The sequence below is a fragment of the Dermochelys coriacea genome, chromosome 9 (genome assembly GCF_009764565.3).
Source record: "Dermochelys coriacea isolate rDerCor1 chromosome 9, rDerCor1.pri.v4, whole genome shotgun sequence".
NCBI classification, from domain to species: Eukaryota; Metazoa; Chordata; order Testudines; family Dermochelyidae; genus Dermochelys; species Dermochelys coriacea.
In genome coordinates, this window is record NC_050076.1 from 63,745,211 (window position 1) to 63,767,627 (window position 22,417).

The window sequence follows — 22,417 nt, forward strand, 5'->3', positions numbered from 1 at the left end:
GCCAAATGCAGCACATTGTTGCTAATAACTCTTGGTGTGCTGAGCAAGTATGCAAGTCGTAAAATCAGCACAAATACAGCCTTCCTGATAACATTGCTTACATGCCACCCTTCAGTTCTGTTGGAGACAGCATCCTACTATTTGCATAACCATCCCAGGTACAAAAGTTACGGCCACACTTTCACTAGGATTCCCCACCTCCTGCCCCATTTTACTGAAAGCCTCTTAGTTTGCTATGGGATTGTTCCCTACATGGAAATCCTGATTTGACTTTCAAGGAGGTTGTACATTTCCTCCTTACACTAATTATACAAGATCTTTCAATCAAAATATGCTTCACAAACTTCATACACAGACAGAAATGCAGGCACCTCTGGGATAGAGCGCAGTAATCCATCAACACAGAGCACACTGTAAAACAGAGGGACATGGGAGGAATTTGGGGCAAGGATACTGCAGGAAACCTCTGCAGAACTATGTGGAATAGATGAGTCCTCGGTTAAAGTCACAAACCACTGCAGCATGAGACTCCAGGAAGGACAAGGGCTGAATCAATGCTGCTGACAATGATAATGTTTTTTACATAGAGTACTTGCAGATTCTTTGAGTCCTATAACTTTTTACATCAAACATCCATTAGTTCATTTGCCCTTCTGCAGCACCACTGAATAGTAGCTTGTTCTTTTCTACACACCCAGAGTCTACTGCATGTAATGCCCTGAAGTAAGATGTCTAGCCAGGTACTAGTTTAGGCCCAACAGTTGCTAGTGAAAGTCTGAATGTGGTTTATTGCTACGATAGTGACCATTTGATAGCTCAGCAGAGTGTGTGTCCTGGGCCAGTAAGTCTTTGGATGGCCCACATCTACACATCCAGAATCATCAGCAAACTCAATGCTAGTTCTAATGGTACAGCGAGAGGCCAACCCATACAGGACTTGCTAATCTCCACGTACACTCAGTGGGGAAGAGGAGGAGATGACAACTTTTCAATGAGACCGTGGAAAGGGTGCCTTGAATCAGAAACAAGGCACTATCACCCAACCAGAGATGCTGCTTTCAGTGTTTTGTATTTCTGATCATCAGAGGCGGCAGGGAACAAAAACCAAGCGAGAATTTTAAGCATCTTACCCACTAATGGGAAAAGAAGTTGCAAACTGTGTTTGCCGCATTTCAAGGACAATGCCCAGCCTTTGACATCCATTAAATGCCCAGAATCTCATGCCATACAAGGATAAGGGGCTGCAGGACCAGCTTTATAAAATAAAAGGGGTTATCTGAGAATCACCATAGACACCTTCATGATCACCACATCAGCTGATCTCGCAAAATTCTGATAGGAAATGAAGATTAATTTTTATAAGCCATATTTAAAGAAGGGTAAGAGTTCTACTTTGGATAGTAAGTCTTTTCCTCTATGCTGTAGCCTAATTCAGACAGCAGGGGGAAGCAAGTGGTTACAGTACAAACACAAAAAAAGTGGTAGCACTAAGAATTGTACCAAAAGACTATTATAACCTGTACTTTTAAATTTAGAAGGGAACAGCTGAGCCTACAACACCTGCCCCAGCCGCAGCCCTGGCAAAACTATCTAGATTAAAGACAGGCTGCACATGAGCATAGAGATGAGATAACATGGGAAGAAAGGGTCAGGAGGAGGAGCAGCTTAGAAGGAAAAAGTTATTAGCTATCCAGGTACACTGGGGTTTTACAATGAGGATTAAGAGTGTTTTTATATAGCCTGTATCTGAGTGGTTAACCCAATCATAGAATCATAGAATCATAGAATATCAGGGTTGGAAGGGACCCCAGAAGGTCATCTAGTCCAACCCCCTGCTCAAAGCAGGACCAAGTCCCAGTTAAATCATCCTAGCCAGGGCTTTGTCAAGCCTGACCTTAAAAACCTCTAAGGAAGGAGATTCTACCACCTCCCTAGGTAACGCATTCCAGTGTTTCACCACCCTCTTAGTGAAAAAGTTTTTCCTAATATCCAATCTAAACCTCCCCCATTGCAACTTGAGACCATTACTCCTCGTTCTGTCATCTGCTACCATTGAGAACAGTCTAGAGCCATCCTCTTTGAAACCCCCTTTCAGGTAGTTGAAAGCAGCTATCAAATCCCCCCTCATTCTTCTCTTCTGCAGACTAAACAATCCCAGCTCCCTCAGCCTCTCCTCATAAGTCATGTGCTCTAGACCCCTAATCATTTTTGTTGCCCTTCGCTGTACTCTTTCCAATTTATCCACATCCTTCTTGTAGTGTGGGGCCCAAAACTGGACACAGTACTCCAGATGAGGCCTCACCAGTGTCGAATAGAGGGGAACGATCACGTCCCTCGATCTGCTCGCTATGCCCCTACTTATACATCCCAAAATGCCATTGTAGCATGGTATTCATCTTTAACCTGTTCCCTTAGCATGCAGGCATCACAGAGTAATGTTAAATCCTGCATATACCTGAGACACTCAAAGGCAGCAGAGAGCCCTGTAAAATTTAGTTCCTGCAACATATGAGTTGCATTTACATCCTTCACCAAGACTTCCGTTCCATCCACGAGGTGGAGCCAGGCTAGCCACAGAGGTACTGAAATGGTGATTTAATGCTGTTAGAACAACTTTGTGTGAAGAGCTGATCCGGGTCTGTGAAACACTGCTCCTGTAATTGCTGCTGTTTCGGAATTTCAGCCATCACGTGGCAGGGCCTCAGATGGCAAAGCTAAACACTGCCCCCTGCCAGCAGCACTTCTAGCTCTAATTGTAAGGGTGCCAACAGATTTTAAACTAATGGTTGCTATTGGACTAAATGCAGAAATAAATACCAGCCAATGTACTGACAGATAGGTAAAGTAATCCAGTAGCAATTCAGCCTTTGGAGCAGCTGGGGGATGACAACATTCAGAAAAGGAAAAACCACCAGTTTAGTCACTTTCATCACAATTTAGTATGCAATTCGCACCTGTTAAACTGACATAAAAGCCCTTCCAGCTGAAGGATCCATATCCAAATGCTGCTGCTTTGACACATGCACTTTTCATACTGGTATGCCAGCCACAGGACAGCAGCCAGGGGCCTGCTTGAAAGGACCCTCACTAAGCACAAATGCACCTCGGACAACTTACAGTGCCCCAGCTAACACCACTGTGGGTTTCTATCGTAACACTTGCCCTGAGGAGTTTACAGCGTGCAAAGCTGAGCATTAGGCTTCACTTCAGACTCACATTGATCTGTACAGTAAACAGGTATGTGGAATGAGGAAGACGACCCTTCCAGGGCAGATAACGTTTTCAATATTGTTCTGCTTTCACATGCTAGCCACAGCCACATTAAACTTTCCTGTGAGGGAACCAGAGATACAGTTTTCAAACTCAGAGCTACTTTTCCATTTTTTAGCATTCATTTTAATAATCATGGGAAAGTAACTGTGGGGCTTTCTATTCCCACAGCCAACTCATCATATTTCATCCTCAGAGGTCCAGCATTCAAACATTTCCCCCAACACACAACTCCAACCTGCTCTAACCAGAAGAGAGTACTGTTTAGCTGCATCAGGGGATGGTGAGATTAAATATAAAGCAGAACGACAGAGGTCTCAGCCTTCAGAGGAGAATGTTCAGAATTTGTAGCTACAGGCCATTTTCTGCTTCCTCAGCAATGTTTGAAGTTTGCAGGAGGAAGGCTCTCAAGTACAGGCTCAAAACCCTTCTTGCTAATTGTTTGCAGGTTTCACGAGTTGAAGTTCCTTGAACTCAGCCAGCATGTTAGCATAGCAGATAAGCACCGAGTCCATCTGCTTTGTCAGAAGAGCCCCGAGGATAGTTCTTGGGTGGAAAAAAAAAAAGCAGGAAGAACTCCATCAATTGAACTTAGAGATAGTAGTCACTAAGATGGAAAGAGGCGTGGCAATTTCACTGCTTGCTGCTAGAAGTAGGGACCAGATTAAGCTACTAGTGGCTGGTATATGCCACACCAACACTTCACATTCCACGACCTGCCTCTGTCCTCCATATCCTTCTTCCTGGAAGCACTACAGACAACTAAACCTTCTTGTACTTTTATAGTCCAGTCATAAGTCTCCCAGGTACTCAAATGTCTGACTTCAATATACACATGGGTAATAGAGAATTCCACTCTTGCTGGGATGCTGGCTTGACAGCTATTTGATTGAAGATCATGCTAGTCATACAGAATCTTTATATAAACATGCCTGTTGAGTAGGCTGTTTGGGGCACTAGTATAAAATAATGCAAAGATTTAGAGATGATAAAAATTTTGGGGCATCCTATTAGCTTGTGTCAAGCTAAGATACGCACTTCACATTTCAGTGCTCACATCATGAAAAATTTACTGTTTACTAGCTTGTCTTTGAGGCAACATGATAGAGTGAAGGATTATATAAAATAAGTGCCACACCTGTTTTAGATTCAATATGTCCTTTTTTTCCTAGAGTAACATCACTGTGTATGTAGAAATAATTGCTCAAAGGAACATTAGCTCATTCAACAACTCTTAGAGGTTATAGATTTTCCTAATTCACAGTGCTTTAGTTTTCCTGCGTTTAATGGAGAATCAAGCTCAAGTCCAGTAAAACAAATTAGACCTTAATGTAGAGTCATATTGGTGTCTAATATTGTCAGACTGCCTTTTTGAGATCACAAATGACTGAATGCAACATTTTCAGCAGGGCAATGAGATCTGTTATCTCATCTGACTTCTATACACTTTTCCCTTGCCCTTCTCAGCATCTCCCTGCTCAGGAGGAGGAAGACCTGAAGGCAAGGATTACTATCTTGTTAAGTGGGAGTATTACTTTCAGCTCCTTTCATATAACAAGGATGATCTTCATTCTGGCAAGCCTAAAATCATAGCAAAAAACACCCCAAAACACACAAACAAAAAGATTAAGATGACTAATAAATAGTCATTCTGACTATGCCTTTTCTGGATTAAATGAATTTTGACACAGTAGAAACTCTCTCTCAAATGAGGATCTGGTTAAAAAAGGCCCAGGTAATAAGAAAGGAGAAATGCAGCTATGTACCTGTTTGCCTGTCCAATGGCAAAGCTTCACAACATTTTAAAAGGAAAAATAACCACTTCCAGAGCTCTGGGAATCAAAGTCCCTGGTAGCAAAAATTTATTTTCATGACTGAAGACAAGGAGAAATTTATAAATGTATCCTAGCAACTTGCTGATAAAATAGTAATATTCCATCCTTGTGATTTATACGATCATCTGGAATACAGGAAAACATCCATAAAGGCTTCAATGTGCGTGACTATGGCAACTAGGCTTATCAGGCCAAGTGCAAATCACCTGCCCTTGCATCTTCCCCAACCCCTAGTGTGCCAGGAAGTCTCTCTTAAAGGTCCACTGTGTATCCAGACATCATCCAAGTGACTAGTGTCCAATGTTAAAAGGAGAAAAAAATAAAGAAGATTGCGGTGGTAAGCAGCACACTCATTTCAAAGCCCACAAAGACACCCACATTGTTAGATTCTCCTAAAAAAACTGCAGTTCCAACTTTTCTCCCCCAAAGACCATGTGGCTTGGCCAGTGTTCAGCGCATGAGCAGACTGTGCTTTGGTCCATCCACTCTCTCCAGCTTCTCAAAGTGTTTCCTAGCGTTGCGGATGTTGATCAGTGTAGCTGCAGAAGCTAGTGGGAAGAAGGGGCAAGAGAGGAAAAACCAGAAAGGAAGTAAGTAATTAGATCACCAGGAGTTTAAAGCTGCCTGGAAAGGTTAGGTAGGAAGGCTCCCTGTAGTGTAAAACGCAGGAGTTTTGGTTCACAGCAGCAGGACTGAAGCCATGAAGCTCTGTATGGTTTTGGTTCATATTTCCCCTAAAGCTCCATAGCTATAGGTTTCATCAGGAGTGAAACAAACAAGGCAAGTTGCCACCTTGTTTAGCACTGAAAAGGGAATATTTTACATTGACCAATGTCAGATTTCACTGATCAAACTTGAGAGGAAAACTAACATACGGAAACAGGACCTCTAAAGGGCCTAGTGTTTATGAAAAAGTACCACTAATCTAAATAGTGAGTTCTACCAGGTCTGTTCTGCTACTCCCAGGCCACTGAGGATGTAATATAAGGGGTACAGCAGGCAAGATTGGGTTGCCCTGCTGGATGATCCCAGAGTGGTGCTGTCTGAGACCCAAAGGGAGCCCCTAGTGAAGGTATACTGTATTGATGCAAGGTTTGTTAACAGGAATTGTGAATATGGAAGGAAGTTGCTTTAGCTTTTTCTTAGCTTCCCATCTGTGGGCTTTCAAAGGATAATGTCACAGCTGGTAGTAAGCCCCCAATCTGGTAGGATTAAATGCATGGGGCTAACCAAATCAGTAAAGTAGTTTTTAAAAGGTATTTTCTGCTCTCAGGGAATCACAGCACTAGGCCCATGTGCCGTATGGCTGTCTCACTTAAAATCCTCAAATAGTGTAATACAAAAAGCAGTTTCATAGTGCGCAACAGGAAAACATGTTACCAAAGAACATACAAGGGCCTGTACTCTTTGACTGTAAGCAATGGTAATTTTATCTAACACTTTCTTCTTGAGTTAGAAAGGAAAATGCATCCATAATTGGAGCACTAACAAAGCACAACAATTCACCTAGAAAATGCCTTCATTCAAGTTTAGGCCTAAAACTCACAGCCCAGCTGCCAGAATAGATCTGGCAAAGAATATCTACTGTGTGCAGCTCTACTAGAACAGACATGTTAACTGACATTGCCTGAATAAACTCCTACCTGTATTAATCACCATGTTGAGAAACAGCAGAAAAGAACTTGATTTGCAAAGTCTGGTGCTGTTTGCACTGCATGATCAAGCCATCTTTTAACCAATGTTCCCAAACCATGGTGCAGCACACTTAACATGCAAGTCCTATCCACAATTCCAAAATTAAACTGTTTTAACTGTCTTGGGGGCTTTGCTGATTGTACAGTGTAGGTGGGTGCTCATTTATGGTACCAAGAGCCAAATGTAAGTTTAACTAGCTCTTGATCCCTGTAAAAGTGACACAATAGATGCCTATGCTCTATTAAACTTACGTATGGAAGGATCAGACATGACCACCATCACATATGTATTCGATGTGAAGATGTCAATGAAAGCAGCAAAGTTAGAGTTCCTGACTTCCATGCTCTGGAAAGAAGCAGCCAGCTTACTGTGAGGAGGAAAGAAAAGAGAGTTAACTCCTGTTATGTGACCATTTCAAAAGCAACCACTTTATTTACAAAGCACCCCACATCTAGAGATCACTTTAGTCACATCATGTGTTCATAACTTCACAGCTTTCTTTGTAAAATAAGAACTGAGCCTGTAGGTGACACTAGGTTTTTTGTTTTTTGACAGATACAAAATCTGTGGCTATATTTACTTCATGGTTACAAAACTTGAACACAATTTAAGCAAGGCCCTCTGTTCAGTACTGACTAGCCACGGTGGGTTAGTGTTCTCTTTTTACACTTAATAAAAAAAGCTTTTGCACTGCACAGTAGTGACTGACACCTGTTTGAGTTTGCTATACCCCCAACAGTCAGTGCCTCCTGACCAGTGCATGCTGGAACCATTCAGCACAGACCAAAAGTCAACAATAGCAGAATGACTTTGTGGACCAGCAAGAGAAGGGTAGTAAACTGAAGACTCTGGAAACAGCCTACTAAAGCATGCATATAGCTATTCAGCTGCTCCTACCCTATTAGCGTTCTAAATCTTTTCAAGTACTAGGGATGGAAGGGCAAAAGTGGAGCAATTTTGAAAAAAAAAACAAAAAACAAACCCCTATTTCAAAGTTTAACTGTGTCTTAAGTCTTCTGCTTTCCTTTTGTGACTGTTGCTAAATTTGTTTGAGCAAGTGCTTCCTCTCTCAAACCAGCTTTTTGGTTCTTGCGCCCATAACTAAGTGCTTTTCTTAGATTTGCAATGCCTCTACGTGTCATCATTAACTGCCATTAGGTCACAAGTTCAGTACTATAACTTCTCTGCAGAACCCAAAGAAAAAGGATGGGAGCAAAACTGTTTCAGAACAAACCTCTTTCAATGAACACCCACCCCCCAAAAAGATGAAAGGCATGAAAACTGAGTCATGATTAATAGGATACATTCTAATACCTTTCTGAATAAGAGAACTTCTCTGGTGGCCTATTATCCATAGAACCATTACTCAATTCAAGGACAGGATGTGCTGCAGAGAATTTACAAGGCATGTCTGGTTGACACAGTTATCATTTATGTCTAGCCAGGGTAGATGGACATCAACACAGCCAAGTCGGGCTGATGGCACTCACCCAGAGTCTAAAGATTTCCAGTTCTTAGTAACGTGAATACACAGATAATTCATCTCACCTGCAGCTCAGCTTGAACTGTTTAATAATATTGCTGATTTTCTCAAATCTGTGGATATCGCGCTGTTCTTTGCACTGATAATGGGAAATAACCTGCAAGGAAAAATCACTAACTCAGCAATCAAAGCAGAAGTTCCCACCCACCAGCACATCTCCTAATGAGTCCTGAGGATCTCCTCTTCCTCGCCCTGCAATTGCCCATGCTTCAACATGCCCCCATACTGAGACAAGAACAGGCAGAATGTCTTTTAGAAAGCTGTCAAGAATGCATTAAATAGTTTAAATTTAATTTTTAAAAAAAATCTGATTGCATATTCAAACAAATGTGCATGTATCTGGACGCACCAAATCCTCACACTGTATGCATGTTTCAGAGTAGCAGCCGTGTTAGTCTGTATTCGCCAAAAAGAAAAGGAGTACTTGTGGCACCCTTAAGAGACTAACAAATTTATTAGAGCATAAGCTTTCGTGAGCTACAGCTCACTTCATCGGATGCATTTGGTGTGGAAAAAACAGAGGAGAGATTTATACACACACACAGAGAACATGAAACAATGGGTTTATCATACACACTGTAAGGAGAGTGATACTTAAGATAAGCCATCACCAACGGGGGGGGGGGGGGGGGGGGAGGAGGAGGAAAAACTTCATGGTGACAAGCAGGTAGGCTAATTCCAGCAGTTAACAAGAATATCAGAGGAACAGTGGGGGGTGGGGGGGAGGGAGAAATACCATGGGGAATAGTTTACTTTGTGTAATGATCATCCATTCCCAGTCTCTATTCAAGCCTAAGTTAATTGTATCCAGTTGCAAATTAATTCCAATTCAGCAGTCTCTCGTTGGAGTCTGTTTTTGAGCTTTTTGTTGAAGGATAGCCACTCTTAGGTCTGTGATCGAGTGACCAGAGAGATTGAAGTGTTTCTCCAACTGGTTTTGAAGGTTATAATTCTTGACGTCTGATTTGTGTCCATTCATTCTTTTACGTAGAGGACTGTCCAGTTGGCCAATGTACATGGCAGAGGGGCATTGCTGGCACATGATGGCATATATCACATTGGTAGATGCGCAGGTGAAGGAGCCTCTGATAGTGTGCTGATGTGATTAGGCCCTATGATGGTATACCCTGAATAATATGTGGACAGAGTTGGCAACGGGCTTTTGTTGCAAGGATAGTTTCCTGGTTTAGTGGTTCTGTTGTGTGGTGTGTGGTTGCTGGTGAGTATTTGCTTCAAGATTGGGGGGCTGTCTGTAAGCAAGGACTGGTCTGTCTCCCAAGATCTGAGAGAGCATGTCCACTACGATTACCAAATATGCATAACGATGTTTTGAACAGAGTTTCTTCAAGTGTGTCAAACAGATTTCTCCTCGAGGAGGACTAAGTCCATGGCAAAGTTACAAAGATATATGAGTGCAGAAAAATCCAGAAATTTATATTTTCTGTAAAAAAGTCACTTTTAAGCTGTGAGCATGAGAAGCTTCTGTCCCAAAAATAGCAGTTTTCAAGAGTTATGTGAAAATAGGCGTTATTACAAATGCTGTCAATCACGTTGATCATTAATGCCATACTAATTTACAAAACCCCTCAGAAACTAGTAGAGCATATTGAAAAGATGGCAATTTTAAGAGAGATGTGGTTCCCTACATTTTCCATAAAAAAACAAAACCAAAAAGTGTTTTGTTGTTTAAGTGGAAAGTTCCAAACAAAATAACTTATACAAAAGTTTTCATTTAGAAAGTAGGACATTGGTCGGAAGAAAGTTTTGAGGAAAGTTTTCAACCAGCTCTCAGGATTAGGTTTATATTGGATCAGGTACTCAGCAACAGAGGGACCCTGAACGGTTAAAGTACCACCTGGGAGGAAGTGAAAATCTGCACCATAACTCTTCACGTGGACACATTTATTCCACACAGAGTGTGCCTTTGTTTGGTTTGGCTTAATCCACATAAATAGCTCTTGTGCTTTAAATTCACATCCTACCTTATTTCAGAATAGCTTCCCTGTGTAGGCAAGCCCTTACTCCCTCTGTCATAAAGGCACTGAATGAAAAGTTCTGCAACTCGGAACTTCCACCTAGCATGTGTTATGGTCATCAACCCCACCTGAGTTGTTTGCACTCTACAGTGCTTTTCATACAAGGAACCCTATGCATTTGATAATCATGAATCTGCCTCCTTAAGGGACAGGGCCAAGGAGCAAATGGACACAGCAAAGAGCAGGGATGGCAGTTCTCACCAGGAAAGTGGCTCTCTCAAACAAAAGAACTTCATCTGCTTCAATAATCTGAGCAAAGTTCCTCAGGTTCATTTCTAGTTGCTGGACATTAGGAATCAGCTGATAGACTATACTGGACCAAGCCTGTCAGAAGACAAAAATGTACAGTGAGTGCTATGAGGACTGCATAAGGGTGTCCCCATCCTCCCTCTCTTGTTATGCAAAGTGCTTCTAAGAGTCAGCGAATTCAGGCTACAGTCAATGATAGCAGAGATATGAGTTATGCAAGCTTCCCCCATCTCTCTGTGCCCACACACTTCAATTATGGTTATGGCCCCTACTGGTGTTCCAGTCCCACACTTTCTTGATCTACCAACCAGCCACATCAAATTGTGACACAGGCAAAAATCTTGCAGGGACTAGTCTGATACCATCTATTTGCCAGGTGATGTCTGGGCTGAATTTGAACCCATGTTTCCAGAGGAGAAGCATTTGTTTACTGCTCCCAGCTAAAGCCTCACAGGTTTCTGTTTTCTTGCTTGGAAATAAGCAGATCTCTGCTGTGTACACACAGAATTAACAGCAGAAGGCTCTGAACCACTGCATTAACTAAGGGACTGATCCTCAGAGGTGCCAAGCACTCAATTACAGTTGGCTCCAGTGGAGTTACAGGTGCTCAGCACATCTCAGGATCAGGCCCTCAGTCTGTGAGGGCTTCACCTCACTGCCTATGCCAAGCATAGTATACAGACAGTGATTTGCTTGTGTATTAGAATTCCAACATACAAGCAAATTGGGCAAAACCAAAGCTTTTATACATTTAATTGGCATGTCTCTGGTGCTCAAGGGAACAGTTGAGTTTTCACCTTGTCTGAAGGCAGAAGGTCCAAAATATTCATTTTCAATAAAGAGCTCTTATGGGACTGTACCTAGAATGATGCAGTTCTGCCTCTGGGCACTTCAATATGAAGTATAAATAAGAGCATCCACAATGACTGACTGGCTGGCTGCAGGGATCCATTTAAGAAGAAAGGTTAGCCAGTCTGTACCTAGTTGGCTCTCAAAAGGGAAATGTGCTAACTGCCTACAGTATGGGACCAGTGTACACACTAAAGACACAGAAAAACTAATTTCAGGAGGGTGCAGCCTGGACCAGCTTCATTCAGGCTGATGCCACATACTGTGGGCTGGGGCATTCTTTGTACTCATAGATTTTAGAAGGTGCCCAGCTTCACCTCCCACGGAAGTCAAAGGGACTGCCAGAAAATCGACTCCTATGAACATCAGAGTATCAAGAAGGATAATGGGCTCTTGCTACCTTTGCCCATTGAGATGGGGTTGTGGCACATTTGTGACATTTGGAGAACCATAATTTTCTCTCAGTCTGATCCATTTAACATCCATGACCCCAATATCTGGAGGGAGATCTTAATAGGTAACTGGGAAGCATGAAGGTAAGGAAAGTTTAGGCTAGATATCAAGATAAGCTTCCAGATTATGAAGTAGTCTCCCAGGCAGATGTGTGGAAGCCCAGTCACTTGAGTCATCGAATACTTGACAATGTCCTAGAAAATATAACATGGAAACAATTCTGCACTGGCTGAACACATTATTGTGTTAAGTGGGGTGGAGGTTCCTTCTAAATGAATTGGGCAGAGAGTATGTGGGCAGTATTAACAGGAAGAAACAGGACTATGAACCATAATACTGATGGGAGAAGGGAAAGGTGGATTTTATGAAGCCAGCAATTTAACTGTGATGAGCCCCACCCCTTGAACAGCCAGAATGGAACCACTTGTTTCAGCAAACATTTAGAAGTTAAAGGGTTAGGGGAGTCCCGTCAAGCTATGGAACTCTGTAGCAACTGACAATGCAGCTTACACAACAGTAGAGCAGGAGGAAGATGAAGGGAAATGCCACACATGAGAAGCAGCCATTCAAACCTTATAAAGTGTTTCATCCCAAATGGACGTTCTAAAGCATGCACACTCCAGGGGGCGGGACAGTCGCCTCAGGTCTTCCTCCCTCTCTTTAAAAATCTGGAAGACAGAAGTTTTATATTTTTAGATCAGTGATACTCAGACCTTAGTGGTTCAGGAGCCAAATCAGCAATTAACATTACCCAAAAGAGCAACAGCAGTGTTAATTCATGGTTTCATTTACTATTTTTATATACATGTTTTTTTTCTTGGTTATTTTGACCAAGTATTATTTTATCAACAATTGGTTAACATAGTGAAAGCATCCTGATTGATTAATAATTAAAATCACAGTTTTTTTTAATATATGCTGCAAAGAGCCACAAAAGACACATTGAAGAGCCACTTGCAGCTCCCGAGCCTCTGTCTGAGCACCAGTGTCCTAGAAGAACACACACATTCCTATTTTTGGTGAATGCTTCTGCTGTGGTTATTTTACCACCTTTATAGTAAGAACTTTGCATTTCAAAACAGAACTCAAGGGCGCACAATATTTTCCAATGCCAGAGCAGCTGAGGATGCTTCAGGCCAGGATGGAGGTGCACTAGCAGAGCTGTCTGAGGGATCCATGACTGGAAAAACAGGGGGCTGCAGATCAAGACTGAGTTACTTCAGCAGAGCTGGGAGGGACCCAGGACTGGAAAATTGTGCGTGCTACAGGTTAGGAACCAGGTGAATTGGCAGAGCCGCGCAGGAGAAGTGTGCACAATTGCTGCTTGTACATGCCTGGCTCCAGCAATGATCATTAGTCATGTTATATTTCATGAATTCCAAATTTACTCATAGATAGGGCCCTACCCTATTGTGAAAAACACTGTGAAATTTAAGGTTTAAATATCTGAAACTGTGAAATTCAAGGTTTTTAAAATGCTATGACTGTGAAATTTGTGAAAATGGACCATGAATTTGGTAGAGCCCTACTCATAGGCTTACAAATGTGAACAAGGACTTAATAAGCGTTCAGGTTAAAAGAGAAGGGGAGAAAACCCTTACAATGAAGTATGCTGCATTAACTAAGTTACCATGGGTTAAGTAGTCACTGCATAAACTCCACTGTCCCACTCCTTACTCTGCTCTTACAGATTATGTTTAAAAATAGCTGAGATGGGTCAAAATAAGACTTTCCAAGACATCAGAACTTAAGAAATCATTACAAAAGCAAGGTAAACAGCTAGCAATGAGCCCCCGGTGTGGAAAAAGTAAATTATTCATAGTAAATTCACTGGCAAAATCCAGACTGTCTGTTCCACCCACATCTATGAGGCAGGAAGTCTCAGAAGTGAACATTAGGAATGAACAGGGATAAGGAAAAAATCATTTCTATCCCAGCCCAGTGTGTTAACATGCTGAAGATCAACAGCATTTTGATTTCTTTGAGGTTTCTCCTCTCTTTCTTGGATATTCCAATCCACAAGACACCCCAACTGTAAGACATTTGAGATTCGTACGCTCAAGAAGGCCCCAACCTGAAAGCTGACCCATGTCACAGGATTTATTGTCCTGATTTCCACAAGCTATTTTTAATCTGTTTTCAGGAACGTGAAAGCAGGGAACATCCAGAAACTTCCTGATCGACTACGTAACCCAATACACACAATACCTCAAAGCAGTTCCTACTAGAGGGGTTGCAATGCTTTCAAGCTGTGTCACTGCACGATTTCACCCCCCATGCCCTTCCTTATTTCAGAGAATGGTTAGAATTCACACTAACCAACTACATATGGATACTGATGTTAATAATTACTGGACAGCAAACTGAAATATCAAGCATCACAGCCCTATGGAACCAGCTTTCATTTAACTTATGCAGAGTCCAGGACATTCCTGACTCCTTGCTAGGGAGAATGGAAGGTAACATTCAAACAAGCTCCAGAAGGAAAATGCTTTAAATTACAGCGAGGTCGAGCTAGAGTGACAACATGAGGCTCAAAAAACTAGCCAGTATCTGCTGAGTTGTGAGCCAATTTGTTTCACTGAAGAAGTTTATCTACCCAGGGAAGATCAGCCTGTGGCTTCACTCACGTGGCCAACTTGCTTTTTTCTGAGCCCTTCGTTGCACATCTGGACAGAGATGCATCAAGCTGGAAGTGACAAAGAGTTCAGTGTGTTGAGTACGCTAGACCAGCGTTTCTCAAACTGGGGTCCGCCAGGGGGTCCATAGGCCCTGCTGATCAACTCCTCCCCCGCCCGGCGTTCAGCAGGCGCTGGGAGGGAGTGGGAAGAATCATGTCCAGGGCTACTGACCCCACTGATCAACTCCTCCCCCTCCCTCCCGAAACTCCTCCTGCTCCCTCCCAGCGCCTCCTGCACGCTGGGGAACTCCCCAGCGTGCAGGAGGTGCTGGGAGGGTGAGGAGGGGGATGGGGGCACTTGGGGGAGGTGGCAGAAAGAGGCAGGGAAGAGGAGGGGCAAGGGTGGAGTGGGGGCAGGAAGAGGTGGGAATGGGGCCGGGGCTGAGCAGCAGGCTTAGGGGTCAGTGGCAAAAATTTTAAATCAAAATGGGAGTCCTCAGGTTACTAAAGTTTGAGAACTGCTGCACTAGACCAAAGAAGTGATCTCCAGGTCTGAACCAGGTTGATGATCAACCGCAGAGCTAGGGGTGTGCATGTGTCATAAAGAAATGTATCTAACCCACAAAGTTAATTTCTCATCTAACACCAGGAGTTGGGTATAGCTTTCTCGCTGAAAGATTACCATGGCCCAGACTGAAGAGAGAGCTTAGCATGCAACAGCTCCCACTGAGAATAGTGGGAATCTCACTCCTGTCCTAGGAATAACAGGAGCTGCTGGGCACTTTGGAACTCCATCCTTAAGTGTCTCTGCAGGTTTTGCACTGAGTGCTGAAAATACTTGGCTGTACTTCAGCCAGCCCATACCCCTGAGCAAGAAGGCAGGTCAGACTCAATGCCAGTTCATAGTCCGTGGCCCCTTTGCTTACAACTGTCAGTCTCTGTGTTGGCTAGTGCCAACTGTGATGTGGACATCTGTGCACTAGGATTGAGATTGAGACTTCCCCAATTTACAACACAAGCTAAACAGCTGACACATGGTAACTATTTTTATTCAATACACAGCTAAGCTGAATTTGAACCAGCAGCATAGTGGTGATAGAGTCGATCACCTAAACCTTGGAAGTACAACAGGGAGGTTAAGCCTTTTGAGTTTTTCTTTGTGCCACATATCCCAAAAATTGATAATGATGCTAAAACTGACACCCTAAAGGAGAAGATTACAGGTAATTTGGCATGGAGAGTCTCTTCTTTATGTAGAAAGAAAAGGAGTACTTGTGGCACCTTAGAGACTAACGAATTTATTAGAGCATAAGCTTTCGTGAGCTACAGCTCACTTCATCGGATGCATTTGGTGGAAAAAACAGAGGAGAGATTTCTGTTTTTTCCACCAAATGCATCCGATGAAGTGAGCTGTAGCTCACGAAAGCTTATGCTCTAATAAATTTGTTAGTCTCTAAGGTGCCACAAGTACTCCTTTTCTTTTTGCGAATACAGACTAACACGGCTGCTACTCTGAAACCTTCTTTATGTAGGTCATTAGACAGGCATTATACAAAATGGGCCAGTAGCAGCATGGAGACTACAGGTTTGGAGGTTGGGAGCAACTCAACTTTTCAGAGATTTTTCCCCACACACAAACCTGAAAAAAAAAACTTTCTCCAGAAAGTGCTGGTGTGACTATGTTTAAAGTGAAAGATGGAAACAACATTATGCATGCTCTCTGTTACAGAGTCCACACTGATAAGGCAATGCTTAGCTCCTTACCAGATCACGCTGGTCCTCCTGCACTAGATCCATCTTGTGCACTAGGCAGAAGATCTTGGCATCAGGAGAGTTCTGCAGGATAGCCTCCAGACATGACTGGTAGTAGTGCATATCCTTCTCCAACTCACGACTCTCCACGTCGAAGACGTAGATCAGGACTTCCACATTGCGGAAGATGTTATCCCTCTGGCTGGTGAAGTAGTTCTCCATGAAGGTGTCTTGTCTGAGAAGGGGCATAGCAGCAAGGCAAAGGGACTCCAGTTAGATCAATCAGACCAGCTTCATTTACCCATTTGTCTGCATTGCCAAGAAAGTCTATTATGTATGAGGACTGAGCTATTAATACAGCAACTGTAGAAACTGACGTCCTCTACTTAGCCACAGAACAGGTACAGTATGGGAGGTGTAAGCTTACTCTTTCAAATGAGCCCCATCCTTGCCCCACTTGAGTATATCAACTTTTTATAGGAAACCAAGTCCATTCATCAGAAGGCTGTTCAGCCTTTATGCCTTTCCCATCTCTGCTGTGTGCCAACGAGAGGGCTTCTTCTATGAACAGCTACCCATCAGAAACCATAGTGCCACCCCCAATTCATTTAACAAAAGCCAGTGGGTCAACACTACCAGTCTGGTCTAATCTGAAACAATGACCCCAAAACAAAAAGTTCTAGAATCCATTTCCAACAACAATTTCTGCAGCCCTAGAGGTAGCTCATCTATGTTGCAAGGCTCAGAGACATTGTCCTGACAGGATAAAGAAGCAGTGAGGGAAAGGAGCGGCAGTTTACTCCCCCTATCCCATGGAGAGGTTCCTTTGGGCTCCATGATCATCAAGTCAGCCCCCTTCACCCAGCCCCCATGTCCGAGTTTATGATGTGGTTTATTAATTATATGGTACCATCTACAGTTCTATAAGCCTTCATCAACAGTTCACTTAATACACAGAAAGCATTCCTACCCCACTGTAGCTAAAAGGACAGCCTCCTAATGTATCAGGCCACCATCCTAGTTGCCACAGCTACCTCCATGGGTTTCACAAGCAAAAGAACAGACAACACCTACCCTCCACAGTCCCACAGGTTCAGCACCAGGTTTCCCAGAAATCGAACATGGGAGTGCTCCACGTCAACTGGAAAGAGACAAGAGAAGTCTAGTAACTGTTCTTATGTTGTCCCTATAAAATTGGGACATCTGGTAACCCCGGTGTGGGGCGAACACCTCACCAACAGAGACCAACACTCAGGCTCTGTAATCTGATACCACATGTACATGAAACACAGATCAACTGAAAAGGAGGACTACTGGAAAGTTACCATCCAACACAGTTGAAAACATGATTTATGGTGACTCTTTGAAGCCCAGAGCTGTAAGTGTGGAATTCCAGCTACTCAGCTTTACTAGGTATATTCTGCCATGGATGAATATAGAATCAGAAATGTAGGGCTGGAAGGGACCTCGATGTCATTAAGTCCAGCCCGCTGTGCTGTGGCAGGACTAAGTAAACAGACCATCCCTGATAGATGTTTATCCAACATGTTCTTAAAAACTTCCAGTTATGGGATCTCCCTTGGAAACCTATTCCAGAGCTTAACTACCCTTATATTTAGAAACTTTTTCCTAATATCTGTCCTAAATCTCCCTTGCTGCAGATTAAGACTCCACGTCCTACCTTCAATGGATATGGAGTATTGCGTATTGCAGAATCATCTACGCAGAGGTCTTTCTGCTAAGACCACTGAGCCCCATTCTCTAGCAAGTTTATTACTGCCCAAAATCATTGTGTTGGCATAGAGAAGTCAGGTCTTCTCTGGAGGGCTTATCAGCAATTCTGAATACTTCCTCGTGGGCAGGCAGGGTCAATGGAAAAGCATTAGCTTCCAAACTATTTGCATCAACATTTAAAGTCACCTTCTGGCCCACAGCTTAAAGGAGAGGGATCAGTCTACCTCACCCACATCCAAGGTACTCTGGCTCAGATTTTCAGCCAGACCCCTCATGGAGGGGCCCAGCAGACAAAGGAGACACCCTATTACTCCATCCACAGAGGAAAGGGGAGAGACTCAGTGGGTAACTACCTTGCATCTCTATGACGATGGTCTTAAATGTTAACTCAAGTTCAAGAGCACAGGCATCAATAAGGAGTCAATAAGAGACCAAGATCTTACTTGTGGCACCAAGGCGCCGTGTGTCTCTGGCGATGTAGTTTGCAAAGATAATGGATCTCATGCTGGTCTTTCCAGACCCACTTTTACCCATCAACAGCACCTGGTAAGGAAAGGCAAGAGAGAAGAGTTAAACTACAGTGAACACTGGCTTCTCCATGGCTCTTTAATACCTAAATACTAATGGCGTAAAGACAAAAGGTTTCAGTAGCCCCATGCACAGAGGACTTGACTTGTGCATATCGTGATTTGGCCGCCTCAGAAAAGGCTAGCAAACAAAAGTCTTAAACCTGAATGACTGGAAGACGTGTTCTTAATTCCTTGATATTCATGGTCAATTAACCAGCATTACACACTATAAAACTCTCACTGTCACTTTACATGCCTTCCATTTACTCAACACACAGAAGGACCATTCCTCTTCGCCTTGGCTTTTGCTTTCTTCCTTCCCCACAGTCAGATCACTCTCTGGGAGCTGCATACCCTGTCCCTAGTATTGATTGTATAGTTTCCTAAAATCCAGAAGAAACGTTACTGTGCTTCTTGAAGCTTATTCATTCTCCTCATCTTGACCCCCATGCCAATAAAAACCAATCACAATGCATGAATGTGTCACAGAGAAAGTCAGCTCAAGATCATTTCTGCTACATACATTGAGAAGGCACTCTGCAGAGTTCACAGCTGGATTTCAGACATCCAGTGAAGAGCTAGATTTATTTTTGAAGTAATTTTTAATCTTTCACTTCCCCAGCCTCCACACATGTTCTCCAAACACACTGGCCTTAAGATGAAAGCTTGCTCTTCCTGATTCATCAGAGAACAAGGATTTGATGAGCCAAAAACATTTAATCCCAAACATTTTAAAAAAGCACTTGACCATTCAATGTCCTCTGTCCTCCCCCACCACTCTTCTTATGTTTTGTACAGTCCACCTCACAATACAAGAATCAGATTCTCCTCCCTGACTATGAAATGAAATCCACATCTGGCTTTTAGATGTGAACATGCTGGAAGGCAGAAAGAAGTTTAAAAAGCAGACAGACCAGTATAATTTTACTACCCAGTACTGCTACGCAGGAGGCACAGATGCAATCCCAATCTCTTGCTTCCCAGGTCAGCAGGCCATGAAAGAGCAGGAGAGACGTTGTGATTAGGTTTTTGTTTTTTTGTGGGAAAAATAATCTGAATGGCTCTGTAGCAACCCTAAATGATTTTACAGCACAGGGATTGGCTCACACTATCAAAAGAATCATTAGCCAAGTTCCAGTCCCAAAACAAAGTTCTGCCTTTGGCAACACCTCTGAAATCCTATTATAAACAGCAGAGTTTAAATATATATATATATATATATATATATATATATATATATATATATATATATATATATATATATATGCAACTCTAGGCTGAAGCTGTTCTACAGAACCTTTGACCGGCAATGAGTCAGGAAGACTCTTGATTCTCAGATCCCAGAGTTTACAAGTCTCAGAGCATGGTTTACAACTAGAAAACAAATTTCAGACTTAACCAATTGACATGGAATCCCACCTTGCCATTTTTAGTCACTTTTCTGAGAAGAATCACATTTATAGGCTAACTAGTTCCCTTCCAAAAGCAGCTCACCACATTGTTAAGGTACAAACTAGTTGAAGTGCTCCCACAGCATAACAGAGTTCAGGATAACAGGCTTTGGTGGACTTTGCAGCAGAAGAATGGCAACATACTCTTCTGCAAAGAGGCAGACAGGTCCTGTAATGTGTCTCAGACTCTTTGAAGCTAACCCCCAAGTATAGTGTTCTCTGGTGATTGCATATAAGAGGCCAAAAGAAGGAGAGATATCTGATCTTGTTTCACAACAAAATTGGTGAAGTAATGTCTGTATGAGCGTCAGCCTGTTGTAATAGTTAGACATAGCGCTATCCAATTTAAAATCAAATCTAAATTCAAAGGTGTGAGATTCTACCTCCAATCCCTCTGGTGGCTTTTCAAAGGGACTAGACCCCAATATGTGGGGGAAGAAGAGAAATCTGATCCAAGTAAAGCATACAAGAGTAGTCACATTCTTTACTTAGCAATCTTAGGCATTTCTAATACAGTTATCACTGTAATATCTACACTCCTAATTCTGAGTAGAGGAGCTATACTTCCACCATTGGCTTCCAATCACTATCCAAGACAACCAAACTTCCCTCTCCAGATAAGATATCACTTGAACCTCTCAATGCAAATATAACCTTCCAAAGCACATTTCTCTGACAGAGATCAGGAGTATTTCAATACATATATACATATAAACTAAAGCATAACACATTTTCTCTCCTTAACACTAAATTTTTACCCAAGTATTTGCCATGAGTGAGGTGTATTCAATTAGTGGTTACTATGGCGGGTTCCACTTTGCACAAGCCCAGCTGCTCTGATTATCAGAATATTTGAGAAATACTAATTTTCAAGTCCTATCATGTTAAGTGAAGGACACAGCAGCCATCACTACCACAGGATGCGAAAGGGGTCGTTGAGTATTAATGGTCACTTGACAATCATGAAGATCATATCATGAGACTAGTGCAAGCACTCACACCAAATGGGCTCCCACACCAGAAGGTATCTGATGAGCACTTTGGGATCTCAAAGGTATTTTGCTAGATTCAAAGAGAAACTTGATCAGCATTTGCCAACATAGGTAGCAAAGAAGTAGAGCGTGTGTAATCCAGTTCTTACCTTTTTCTTCATGGCTGTGCTTGGCATCACCCACCTACAGATTTAAGACAAAGACAAGCATCCCTGTTACACTGCTGTACTTTCCTCTGCTCCAGTTAACCACTTCATCACAACCCGGATAACAGTGCCAGTTACAGAAGGCACTTTACAACTTTTGTCCCAGGCAAAAGAACTGAAGGGATCTTTAGGAAAAGCATCCTATCATAAAGAGATCCTTAAAAACACCCATGCTTACACCTCTCTTGATGTAGTTAAATTAGACATAAGCAAGATAAATTCAGTGTGTAGTGGAAAATAACCGGACACCCTCCGCCAGCACGTCAAACTCTGAATACCCACACACTCTCTCTCTCTCTCCATTCCCCTGCAGCACTGTCAATTGGCAACACTTCTATTCCCACATTTAAATTAACCCCCACATTACTGTTCCACATATTACCCATTCTCTAAACCCCAACAGTAAGTAGTTCCAACCAAACGCACAAACCCCCACGACCCTTCCCGTTCACCATTCGTCACTCACGTACACACTAACCACCCCAAGCCAAAGTAGTCACATGCTCCCCCATACCCCAATATCCCCCATTAGCCTCTAACCGCCCCACAAACTCTGACATTACACCCGAAACAAATGACTCTTTAGCCCTATACAAACCCCCTAGACAGCGTTCCCCGCACCCCAGGTTATCACACAGCCATTCACATACTGAGCCCTGCCCATCGTAACTCCCCGTTCATGTCAGTGACCCTGCTCGACCCCACGCCTTTTAAACCCAGTTACTCATACCCCCCATTACCCCCGCCACACTGACCCCCTCCCAGTCACTGCCTCCCCACAGCAACCCCATACCCTGCTACCCCGGCCCCTCGCCCCCGTTACCTCTGGCTCTGAGCGCGGCGCCTCCTGGGCCGACCCCGCGCTGGGGCGGGGGGTCCCTGCTTTGCGCCCCAGGCCGCGTCCCTGCCGAGCGGGGGCGGGGCGCGGGGGTCTCTCCCGGCAAGCGCCCAGCGGGGGGTCCTGGGGGGCAGGGCTCGGCGCGCACAGAGAGCCAATCCCCCCCGCTAGGCCCCGAGGCCTCGGCCTTGCCTGAGCCGGCCGCCCGGCGGGATCTCGCCTCCTTCGGACGCGGCCCCCGGGACACCCCTGCGCCCCTGGCTCACGAGACTCGGGACTAGGCTGCCTCAGCCGGTCACGTGAACAGCCGCCCAGCCCTCTCCTC

General features: G+C 43.4%; 1 protein-coding gene across 2 annotated transcripts; it reads right to left on the bottom strand.

The window, feature by feature from the left end:
* Positions 1-5,109: 5,109 nt before the first annotated feature.
* Positions 5,110-22,417, bottom strand: LOC119861162 (ras-related GTP-binding protein A). Of its 2 annotated transcripts, XM_038415828.2 has the most exons (10): positions 22,078-22,417; positions 21,198-21,231; positions 18,480-18,579; positions 17,377-17,443; positions 16,315-16,537; positions 12,503-12,598; positions 10,581-10,703; positions 8,349-8,440; positions 7,052-7,167; positions 5,110-5,653 (listed from the first exon to the last, which is right to left on the bottom strand). In XM_038415828.2, the coding sequence occupies exons 2-10, from the start codon at positions 21,222-21,224 to the stop codon at positions 5,556-5,558; spliced, it is 942 nt and encodes a 313-aa protein (XP_038271756.1). In that variant the 5' UTR covers positions 21,225-21,231; positions 22,078-22,417; the 3' UTR covers positions 5,110-5,555. The 2 variants fall into 2 exon arrangements, with proteins under 2 accessions (XP_038271756.1, XP_038271754.1); XM_038415826.2 differs by lacking the exons at positions 21,198-21,231; positions 22,078-22,417 and adding an exon at positions 18,862-19,211.